Consider the following 11,943-nt stretch of genomic DNA (forward strand, 5'->3'; position numbering starts at 1 on the left):
CTACACGTGAGACCAAAGGGCAAAGGTGGAGCCTCCCTTCACCGGGAAGCCGCTCCTGTTCACCTGGGTTTTCGAGAGGGCGGAAGAGCCCCACACCCAGCCGCCAGGCTGGACTCCTACATCCTCCTCACCTCCTCCTCCTCCTGGGTGACTCGGTCGCCTGCTCACTACTTGTGACCTGACAGGTCAGGAAGGTGGGGGTGGAAAGTCGATTGCCGGGGTGGGGCAGGGAAGGAAACCTGAAGAGGGAAGAGAGGAGCCCGAAGTCCCCAGGCCACTGGACAGGAGCCAGGGCGGAGGGGGCACCTGCAAAGGGAGGGCAGAGGCCTGCTCCTGGGCTCCCTCTGGGGGGCGAGGGGCAGAGGCAGGAAGCCAAAGAGCAGGAGACAACAGGAATGAGAAGTCAATAAATCTTTATTAAGCGCCTGCCGAGTTACTGTGAGGAGGCCATGATGCTGGACACACCTGTTGAGGAGAGAAGGGGCAGCAGGTCAACGGGAAGAACGGGAGACCAACCTCCAGCCAGCAGCCATGACACCCACAATTCTGCAGGGGTGGCAGATCGCAAACCCCTTCTGGGCCCTGGTCACCTTCACAAGGCAGTTTGGTTTTTGTTTGTTTGTCTAAAGCAGTCTCTATGCCCAGCATGGGGCTTGAACTCATGACGCCGAGAGCTCATGCTCTACCTACTGGGCCAGCCAGGTGCCCCGCAAAGGCAGTCGGGGCAGTAGTTAAAAATCGGGACCAAAGCAAGGACACCCAAGCCCTCATCACAACTCTGCCTCATACCAGATGGGTGACCTCACGCGAGTTAATTAAAACCAGTTTCCCCAACTGCATAAAGCACCCCCCCACATACACACGCACAATCAGAGGATTAAATGACGTGCTTAGAGCAACGCCTGGTACAAGCTGTTTGCTATTCTCACCACTCTCACAGTGACATTGACTATATACTATGTGCAAGACGCCGGAAACACTGGACTTCCAGCTCCTCACCGCAGAGCCCCTCGTTCCAGTGACTTCCCACCTGAGCCCCAACACAGGGGGCACCTCTCATTTAGAGTGAGGGGCCACAGTCCCTAAGCGCAGAGCTGATTTTCCACTCGATCATGCTCCTAAGTTAGTACCAAATCAGCTGGTTTGTACTGAGAAGGCATGCTGTACCAGGACATACCTTTAAAAACACTAGGTTCGTACCAAGGGACGGAGAGGAGACCCAAGGTGCAAGGGAGCAGCCCATCCCCAGCCCCAGGTTCTCGCTCAGACACATGTACTGAGCAGGTGAGAGCACTAACCTCACAGCTATTTCACTCTGTTCTCAGCTGAGGGATCTGTGGGGCCTGTGCTAGTTCAGCGTGTGTGTGACAGCGATGACCACGGCTGACGCGGCAGAGCTTTGCGAAGTGCTCTACGTAGATGGTCTCACTTTGCCCTCATACCTCCGTGAGGTAGGTTATTATGATCTTGTTCGGTACTTTACAGTAACAGCCCCTACCATTCAGGGTTCATGTGAGGACCGTATGACTTAGAAGTGTAAGGAACCACGTAGTATCTGTCATAATGACTGGTGCTCTGATCCCCACTTTTTAGATGAGAAAACTAAGGCACAGAGAGGTAAAATCACTTGCCCAAAGGCGCACAGCTAAGAAACAGAGAACCAAGATCTCCACCCAGCTACCCAACTCCAGAACTGGCACTACCCCCAAGGACAGAGCCCCCGCGACCAGTAAAGGTGTGGAGACACCCTGCAAGGCCCGTCCAAGCCCTGGGGTGTCCCAAGGAAGGACACCCCCCCATCCCTCCCTCAGCAGGGAGGCCTGGAAAACAGGTCCATGGAGTCTGGCAGATGCAAATCTCCTGGCCCTGAACCAGAACGTAACCACCCAAGTCCCTGGGGGCCCTAGCCTTGGTCTATCGAAGGGCATCTCCTTAGCCCCACAGCCCGAGGCCTGGAGGCACCACTCACTGTCAAAGTCGATCTTCTCCACGATGTTCTTGGGCTTGATGCTCTCCTCCTGGCTACAGATAAAGATCTGGCCCGACTCATCAGCGCTCCAGCCATATTTGCTCATCCACACCTTTAGCTGGCTGTCTGCAGGTGACACAGGCGGTGCAGGGGCTCAGTCACCCTGAGCCCACAGTACCAGGCAGCCGAAGGCCAGGGCACCCTCCCTGACCAACTCCCGGCCACCAGTGTCTCCTGCATTTCTATGGTTCATTCTCCAAACGGCAGCCAGAGGGAGCCTTTTAGCTTTCCAACCCTTACCTTACAGAGCTTTTGGCTAAACTTCTTTTATTTTCTATTTCACTTTTCTCTCCCCAGGGCAAATCCTCGTGTCTAACAACAGTAGTGAGCTTCCTTCTCTGCTTTTCCACGCAACTTTGAAATGGTTCCAAAATTATGTCATCGCTGTCACTAACAATAAGCCCAGATCATCAGTTGGGAATTTCTTTGCAGTCCGGTTTTTGCCCTTAAAAAATACGCCAATAAGGACGTTCAGCTAGAGGGTTCAGCTCCTTGAAGTCACTCTTTTGTGTGACTATTAGCGATTTGATACGGATTGATCTGCTTCTCTTTAGACTCAAGTCTGAAAGCAGTTTCATCCCTTTTTGACTTTTACCTTTTTTTTTTTAAGAGAGAGGAAGAGTGCACTCACGAGCAGAAGAGGGACAATCTTTTTTTTTTTTTTTTTTTTTTTGAGAGAGAGAGAGACAGCCTGCAAGTACGGGGGAGGGGCAGAGAGGGAATCCCAAGCGGCCTCCACCCTGTCAGTGCAGAGCCCAACTCGGGGCTCTAACCCACGAACCATGGGATCATGGCCCGAGCTGAAATCAAGAGTCAGACATTCAACCGACTAAGCCACCCAAAGTGGCTAAGAGAGAGTGAATTTTAAGCAGGCTCCACGAAGGGCTGGATCTCACCACCGTGAAATCATGGCCTGAGCCGAAATCAAGAGTCAGATGCTCTACTGACTGAGCCACCCAGATGCCCCTAATTTCACTTTTAAATATGTAAACATTTGGGCACCTGAGTGGCTCAGTCAGTTCAGTGGCCTACTTCAGCTCAGGTCATGATCTCATGGTTCATGGGTTTGAGCCCCGCGTCGAGCTCTGTGCTGACAGCTCAGAGCCTGGAGTCTGCTTCAGATTCTGTGTCTCCCTCTCTCTCTGCCTCTCCCCTGTTCATGCTCTGTCTCTCAAAGATGAATAAACTTTAAAAATAAATAAGTAAACAAATAAAATATCTGATGTAAAGCACTTAGTACAGTGCCTGAAACAGTGTCCAACAAAAGTTAGTTTCTGCTAAAAAAACTAAAATCACACATGTACACCTACCTGGATCAAAGAGCAGAACTACCCAATAAGGTACTCAGACAAATCTCACCCCTGACCCTCCAAGGAATAACCACTTTTCTTCATTTTATTTTTCTTTCTGTGTTCCTTCTTGCATAAACACAGTTTTCTTTCTTTCTTTCAGAAGGATTTTTTAAAAAACCCAATCTGATCATGTCCCTCCTTGCTCAGAACCTTCCTGGGGCTCCAGATCACTCAGGACAAAGGACTAAGTCCTCAAGAGGCCCCGTGGCATCTGAGGCTCTCCCTCCCGCCACCACCTCTCTGCTCCTCGCTCACCGTGCTTCCACCAGGCACCCTGGCCGCTCTGTGAATGAGACTCGCGCGTCCCTGCCTCAGCAGCCTCGTCTGCTTGGCCTTCAGGCTCCTGGCCTAACTCCACTGAGGGACCTAGCCACCTCACCCCACGAGCTGACACGAAACACACGCATCTCATCTTGTTATTTGTTTCCCATGAGAGCAAACCCGAACCATTCTGTTTCGCTACTGCTGTATCCCCAAGGCCTAGAACAGTGCCTGGTACAGAGAAGGCATTCAGAGAACTTAGGCAGAATAAATGAATGCCACAGGATCTCCACGGAAGAGTACGTTTCACGCCAGCTCCTCACTCCCTCAGTAATGAGCTGGGCTGTGCCTTCGAATGACTTGATGAAGCAAGGGTGGGTCCAGCCGAGGAACTGGTGGAGGCCCACTGCCCCTGACCACCCCCAGCCTCCCAGACTGGCACCAGGGACCCAGAGAGGCCTTACCGGTCAGATCCCCGAGCATCTCGGCCAGTAGCCAGCGATCAATGTGCTGGTAAGTGATGCCCACAACATGGCAGATAACTGTAGAGATCAGGGACAAAGATGGTGAAGGGCCACCCCAGGACCCTGCTGCCACTCCCTACCCCTTCCCCCCGGGGAGCCCAGGCACAGAGAGGGACTTACATTTTCGGACGGAGTCTTCAAAGCCAGTTATACCTTCCAGGAGGTCCATATTTTCATCCAGGGCTTGCTGGGAAAGCAAAGATAATGCTCACGACATTGTTAATAACACCAAGAATATTAAGATTAATGAAATTAACAATAGAAGTTAACAATCGAGCATTCACCCCACATGCCAACTTTTCTTCTGCGTGCCATCCTATGATGGAAGTTACTGCTTTATGCCCATTTTAGAGATAAAAAACCAAAGCTCAGGGCAGCAAAGTGATTTGCCCCAAATCACAGAGCCAGGGTTTGAATCAGAAGGCAGAAACCACAGACCCAAAGAGGGAACAGAGACAGATTCGCTAACTGTGCTCACCCACCTCCCCCTGCTGTCTCACTCGGATCTGAAAAGGTCAAGTGTCCCACCCATGGCCCACAAGGCCCCACAGGACCTGCCTATCACCTCCTCCCACTCGGCCCCTTTCTCCAGCCACAGGGGCCTCCTCCCTGCTCCTCAGACATACCACGTACCCACCCACCTCCAGGCCTTTGTGCGGGCTGGTGTTGGGTCTGGAACTCTCCTTCCCCATGGCCAGCACCCCCACTTCCTTCAGGTTTCTGTTCAAACCCAGCAAGGGCTCCCGCCCACGTTAGTGAGGAAAATGAGGAACCCACACGGACAATGAAAAGGAGCAGCCAGTGAGGCAGGATACAGAGAAGCCAAATGATAGAAGGGCCCGGGGGAGCGGAGCGTGACCACCCCATCAGAGGCAGCCGACGGGGCAGACAATGTGGGCTCCACACTGTGTGTGCTGGGGACCGGGGGGCAGAAGGCTGGTCACGAGAGCCTGAATGGAATGAGTGCAGTGGGGTCACGTGAGCAGGGAGGGAAGGCGAGACCGAGCGCCAGCAGCCTGCCCCTGGAGCAGGGTAGCTGATGGGACCGCTCTGCTGGACACCGAGGGGTTTCCTGGGACGGGAGCCTTTCTGCTCTGAGGGGAACAGAAGAAAGGGGCAAGAGACAGAGATAGTAGGGAGGGCGAAGGTCAAGGGAGAGTTCTCTTTTGTAGGCTAGGAACGAACTACACGGTGGACGTGTTCTCTGGTGACAAGAACAATCTGGGAAGGCCCTGTTTGCTGTTACAAGAGAGCAGGGAGCCGCGGGTGTGGTGGCACTGAGTGGGCGAGAGGGAAGGGGAACGGCGCCCGAGGAGAGGGAGGGGTGGCCGGAGATGGGAGCAGGGACAATTCACCCACTGAAACAGAAAAGTGCTCGGTCAGCCGCCAGCACACGTCGGGGCTGAGGGCAATACTGTGTGGGAGAGTTCTGCTTTGGCTGCTTGGACTTTCCCACAAAATGAGGTGGAAGGTCACCTCATTGACCTTGAGATGAGACAGGATGGGGGAGAGGGGATGAGAAGGTGCAAAGAGCCGGGAGAGGAGCAAGGCCCTAGGCTGGGAGGGGATGAGGGTCGAGGGTTGTGGGGCTGGGCTGTCACGTGCTCCCTGGGGGCCCTCCTCCAGCCTCTCTCTCTGGTCTCAGATACAGACGCACAATTTACACTAAAGGAGAAAGCAGAACAGAGGACTAGAAATGACGGCCAGGCCCAAGAACTGCCAGGCTGGAGACCTCGCAGGGGCGAGCTGGGAAGCTAGGAGGAAGTGGTCAGAGAGTAGAAACGTCTGCCATTCGCAGGCAGAGGAGGGAGCTATTACTGAAGACAAGTACTGGGCAGTGGCTCCCAACCTTCGCCAGGCATCCGGATCATCTGGGATAACTGCTTAAAACCCCAAAGCCTACACCACACTCACACCGGTCACATCAGGCTCTGATGGCTGAAGCCAAGTACCGGTACTTTTTTTTTTTTTTTTAAACTCCTTAGGTGTCCAACACGCTGAGGGCTGATCTAGGGCGTGACAGGGAGGCAGGGGCCGAGGCCACATGGAAGACAGGAGCTGGAAAAACCCAAAGGTCGAGGTGGTGGAAGGATCACCGCTCTGGCTTTTCAAGCATCGAAGAATGACAGGAGTGTGACAGTGCACAGGAGCTCCGTCCTTCACGAGAGGAGGAGCAGTTGTCAGGGGGCCGAAACCAACAAGGCAGGGCAGGAAGTGCCGACACCTGAGCTTCAGGACTGAGCGTGTGCAAGGGGAGACGGGATCTGGGAATGATGGCTCCCGGCCATCCCGCTGGGCCACTGCAGAAGTGGAGGGTGGGGCCCCAGTTAGAGCAAGAAAGGGAGGGAGCACTCAGAGGGTGAAGGATTTCGGCAGGAAGGACAGATGTGGGGGCACGCACGGGTGCCCTGCCCTGGGTGCTGGGGGCACAAGGGGCGACGTGGGAGTCCGAACTCTGCGAGGATGACAAATCCGCGCGGTCACACTCACAGAGCCCTGGGCACAGGAGCCACCGCCCACCACTGTGCAGGCGGACGACAAATGTGCAGGGTCATCCCATTCAGCAGGCTGCCGTGCCGGGCCCAGCAGCCCACCCTGCCCCCCGCCCCGGGAGCCAAGTTACCCAGAAGGCCTGGAAGTGGCAGGTCTCCAGCAGGTCCCCGAGGTATAAGATCTGTCGGATTGGTCGTTCTTCTTGCTGAGACAGGAAAGCGTTAAGGGAAAACAGACCTGAGCCTCGGGAGGCCGCGGCCGAGCCATCTCCCCGCGCCCACCTTCTGTCCGCCGAAGCACAACTGTGAAGGCAAACGGTGAGCCAAGGACGGGAGACAATTAAGTCAGCGACTGGCCTGTCCACATACCGGGATCGAGTCAACTCTCTGAGAACCGACGCAGAGGCGCGACAAGGCACGCTGGGATACGAAAGCAAGATGCATACCAGCATGCATGAGCGCCACCGTGGGGGTGGGGAGCATATGGACATGAACGCACACAACTGTACTTGTGCGTCCCCAGGGGATCCCTGGCAGGGTGGGTACCCAAGAACTGCAAACAACTGTTGTCTCCTGGCGGTGGGGAGTGGGGTGGCTGCGGGACAGGGGAGGGAGGAAGCCACTGTCTTTTTCCACCATACACTCTTTCTGTACTTGTAACGCCATACCATATGCCTATTTTTTTGGATGTTTATTTATTTTTGAGAGACAGAGCACGAGCAGGGGAGGAGCAGAGAGAGGGAGACACAGAATCTGAAGCCGGCTCCAGGCTCTGAGCCGTCAGCACAGAGCCCGACGCGGGGCTCGGACTCACGAACCGTGAGATCGTGACCCGAGGCGAAGTCAGACGCTTAACCAACCGACTGAGCCACCCAGGCACCCCAGCCTATTTTTTTTAAGCCACCAGAGCAGACCTCTGGAGAAAGTGGACAGTTTCTCAGAAGGTAGACCCCCCACGGACACACCTGGCAGTGCAGGTTCAAGGCGTAAGCCACCACTTCTCAGCTTGGCTGCGTGCAGCAGCCCTGGGGACCGGGAGTGCCAGCACCAAGGGGCACGGTGTGGATGGGGTGGCTCTGCCAAGTGTGTCAAGTGATCGCCGGGCAGAGGGAGGCCCACCCGGCCAAGTGCTGGACCAGCCACAAAAAAGCAGGTCAGAGCAAGATTGGGGGAGGGGGGCGCAGTTCATTTTCACTCAACACCGTCACTAAAGGCCAGCAGTGTGCCACATACAGCTGTCAATTCAGCTCTTCATGACTCCTGCCTGGTGCTCAGGCCCCACTTCCTCCTCCTTAATCAGCAAGAACCCTCACGGGAATCCTTCTAAGGCAGAAACCTACCCATAATACTCTGCGGTTTTAAAACCTTCTATAGTTTCCTAGTGCCCTTTTGAGTCTGACCAAAACGTATCTTGAAATCTGTGGTAAGGCTGCGCTGAACTTCCTCTACTGCCTCTGAAAGAGCACCAAGCTCTTCTCTTCCTCCAGGCCTCCTTACGTACTGTTCCCTCTGCTCGATCACCCTTCCTTAATATTTCATTTCGTTCATCTTTCGGATGTCTCCTCCTCCAAGAAGTCTTCCCTAACATCCAGGCAGGGGCAGGTGCCTCCTCTCCTCTGGCCCCTCTAAACCACAACCCCTGACTTCTCCAGGCTGTCATCGATAGAGGACCTACTCCCCCACTGGACTGTGAGCTCTGTGAGGGCAGGGGCCAGACCTGTTTCAGCCACCAAAATGTCCCATCCAGCACTGCAAGCCCAGAGCAGGCACCCAAGTGTTTGCGGCTGAACTCACAGACCCTTCCCCGTGAATTCACCCACCTTGCCCTCCCCCCTCGCCCACACGCCCGGCCTGGAAATGAGAAGGATACATGTGCCTGGTCGATCATGCACTTGCACAGTGTGAAGTCGGTGTGGGGCAGGTTGGTGAGGGCCTTTAGCAGTATCTGGGCGGTCACCGTGGTTTGAAAGAAGGCTGGGTTGAACTGGTACCTGAGAAGGGGAACAAGAGACACATCAATCGTGGCATCTGCCGGTCCCTGGGCCTCATCAGATGCCCAGCGCTTTGGCCCAGAGCTTGGGAGCTGGACGTGCCTGGGCTCCATTCCCAATCACAGCATTCTGGCTCTGTGACCTTAACCTCCCTCACCTACGTCCCTGTTCTGCAGATGGGGGACAGTTAATCCTCCCAACCACCCAGTAAGGCGGATGCTGTTAAGTGGTTCACAAATGACAATGTAAGTATTAGTCTGGAATAGTGGTTGAGGGCCTGGAACCAGACTGCTTGGATTTTTTTTTTTTTTTTTACTTTTGAGAGAGAGATAAAGTGCAAGTGAGCACACGAGCAGAGGCAGAGAGAAAGCATCCCAAGCAGGCTCCGCACTGTCAGTGCAGAGCCTGACATGGGGCTCAAACTCACTAACCGCGAGATCATGACCCGAGTAGAAACCAAGAGTCGGATGCTTCACGGACTGAGCCACCCAGCCCCCCTCACCCCCTTAAAAATTCAAGTTAGTTGGGGCGCCTGGGTGGCTCAGTTGGTTAGGCATCTGACTTCGGCTCAGGTCATGATCTTGTGGTTCATGAGTTTGAGCCCCACGTCGAGCTCTGTGCTGACAGATCAGAGCCTGGAGCCTACTCTGGATTCTGTGTCTCCCTCTCTCTCTGCCCCTCCCTGATCATGCTCTCTGCCTCTCTCTCAAAAATAAATAAACATTAAAATAACAGTAATAATAAAAAAAATTCAAGTTCGTCATCAGTGTAGTCTTGGCTTCAGGAGCAGAACCCAGTGATTCATCTCTTACATAAGACATCTACCGCTCATCCCAAAAAGTGCCCTCGTTAGTGCCCGTCACCTTGTTACCCACCCCCCTCCCCTCCAGCAGCTCTCGGTCCAGACTGCTTGGATTTAAACTTCCCTGCTAAGGGACCCTGGACTGCCTATTTTAAATTCTCTGTGCATCAGTTTCCTCCCTCGAAAAAAGGGACAAGAACGACCCTATCTTCTTCACAAGGGCAGTATAGCATCCGAGTTAAAACACACAAAAGCTGACAGCACGGTAGCTACCGCATGAGAAGCACCCACTGAGCAGCAGTTATCATCAGAAACAATCTAGACGACCCCATCAGTACATGTGTTGTTGTATCTCCATTTCCCAGACGTCAGAATCGAGACAATATATAAAAATTACACAACTGACGGTATGTTGAGAAAGCACCGCGAGGAAGGAACTCGACTATCCGTCAACAAGCGAATGGACAATTAAGGCAGTCACACAGCGGAGCACTAAACAGCAAAAACAAAAATCTGCAGCTGCAGACAAAATGGATAGGTCTCACAGGCCCAGCGAGACGAGGAAGATGCCGAGTCTAGAAAAGCTCACACCGTCTGACTACATTTGCGTCAAGTTCAAAGCAAACGAAACTAAGCTAAGCTAATCAGTATGCGTGCGAGTGTGGTAAACTCACACGAAGCCAGACCACGAGAGCCTAAAGTGGTCACCAGGGTGGGGGTGAGGTGGTGGCACAAAGCATACAAGGCAAAGGACCTGGGGCCCTGGGCAACACTCAACTCTACGCTATGGGTGGTGATCACATGGGGGTTCACTTGTACTAACTTAGCTATTCGTTTGTGTTTTGTACTAACCTATATGGGTACCCTGTAATTACTTTTTTAAAAACCATCTTTCCTCCTGCCCCAACTCCCTTGGCTTCCTAGTTTTGCACACCAAGAAAAGCCACATCCCAAAGGCTACCCCCAACTTCAGCCTCATCCAATGTTGCCAGTGGTACCCTGCTGGTCGCTGGCCTGGAGGCGGGGATGGAGGCAGACACTCACAGCTTCAGGACGGCCAGGTTGGCTTCCAGATCATAGGCATTCTCCTTGGCCTGTGTCTCCACGTACCGCTCCAGCGTGGCCAGATTCTCAGGATTGTACCTACAGAAGAATCAAGATGGGTGAGCAGTGAGGAGACGGGGGCTGAGACAAGTCACTTTGGGGGGGGGGGGCACTGCAATCTGTTCCTCCTTCCCTCTAAATCTGGCAGTAACCACTTAACTCTACTAAAGTCTTGAATCAGCCATATAATCTCTAATAACACTTACCAACTTTCCAGGCCTAAGCCTAAGCTCTGAACCCCATCAGAGCTCTGGGTCCTTTCTAGGATGCACCCCTAACCTCTCAGCCAATCAGTCATTGTAACCTGTATACCTGGTCTCCTGGACATCTTTGCCACTCACCCCCTTCTCCCCCTCTGCGCTCAGACTCCTTTTAGCTTCTCCCACTCCAGCCCTGACCACTATCACTGCCTACTGTCCGGTTTGTCTGGACTCTGAACTGAGAACTGCACAAAAGCATGGCCTGCAGCTGTCTTGGTCACCTCTGGTCCCCAGCACTGCCCAGCCTGCCAGAGTAGATTCCAGTGACGTGTGCTGAATAAATGCCATGAGAGGAAAAAGAAAGACGACATGGAAAGGCACTGACACGCAGTGAGAGGTTGAGGAACACAGTCACGGGAATCTTGAGGCTATGAGAGGGAAAGCTGAGAAGCAGAGAGACCTTAAAGCAATTAAAATGGGGGGGGTAGCAGTAAGAGGTAGGCAAGGCTGTATCTCCTGTCCGTAGGTCCAAGCAGCACCGTTTCCTTAAACATCTCCGCCGGGAAGAGTGGGAAAGCCTACTGCCGAGCAAGTCCAGGATCCCGACCACCCCTTGCTGTCTCTAGAAAATCCTCTCCACCACGCCGCCTGGCCAGAAACGCTCCCTCCGACCGGGCTCAGACCTGTCGATACCCTTGAGCAACTTGCCAACGTTCGCTCTCATCTGCTCAAACATCGCCATGACTACGGTCGCCTCCCACACCGGGGCCCGGAGCCGAGAATCCAACCGAAGCGGCGTCCGCCAGGACCGGAAAAGGAAGAAGGGGTGGAAACGGAAACTACGTTACTGTCTCCTCTCTGAGGCGCTTACGACAACTGTCACGTGACTCTTCCCGGCAGGCGCAGTGTGGCGCGTGCGCATACGCTGCACCCGAGCTGGACCTACAGCGAGAGAAAAGGCTTCATCTAGCTCAGTACGCAGGCGCCCTCTCGGGGCGAGGAGGCGGGGCTAACGTTTTTCCCGGGCCTCGCGTACCGCGTTGTAGCCCCTAGAACGTGCGCGCGAACTCCCGAGGAGGAAGACGGCTGTCTAGCTGCGCGCCCGCGCGTCGTGTTGCGCGCGATCGTGAAGTCACAAAACTGCCGGGGTGCACGTAGTAGTCCTTAATTTGGGCCACAGCCAAAGTT

At 54.1% G+C, this 11,943-nt stretch overlaps 1 protein-coding gene across 1 annotated transcript; it reads right to left on the reverse strand.

The window, feature by feature from the left end:
- Window positions 1–396: 396 nt before the first annotated feature.
- Window positions 397–11,586, reverse strand: EIF3K (eukaryotic translation initiation factor 3 subunit K). The gene is made up of 8 exons (XM_049621341.1): window positions 11,439–11,586; window positions 10,496–10,594; window positions 8,529–8,649; window positions 6,790–6,864; window positions 4,287–4,353; window positions 4,107–4,184; window positions 1,970–2,095; window positions 397–465 (listed from the first exon to the last, which is right to left on the reverse strand). Exons 1-8 carry the CDS (start codon window positions 11,495–11,497, stop codon window positions 434–436), a joined length of 657 nt encoding a protein of 218 aa, XP_049477298.1. The 5' UTR covers window positions 11,498–11,586; the 3' UTR covers window positions 397–433.
- Window positions 11,587–11,943: the final 357 nt, after the last annotated feature.

Source organism: Panthera uncia, assembly GCF_023721935.1.
Source record: "Panthera uncia isolate 11264 chromosome E2 unlocalized genomic scaffold, Puncia_PCG_1.0 HiC_scaffold_19, whole genome shotgun sequence".
In the NCBI taxonomy this organism is placed as follows: domain Eukaryota; kingdom Metazoa; phylum Chordata; class Mammalia; order Carnivora; family Felidae; genus Panthera; species Panthera uncia.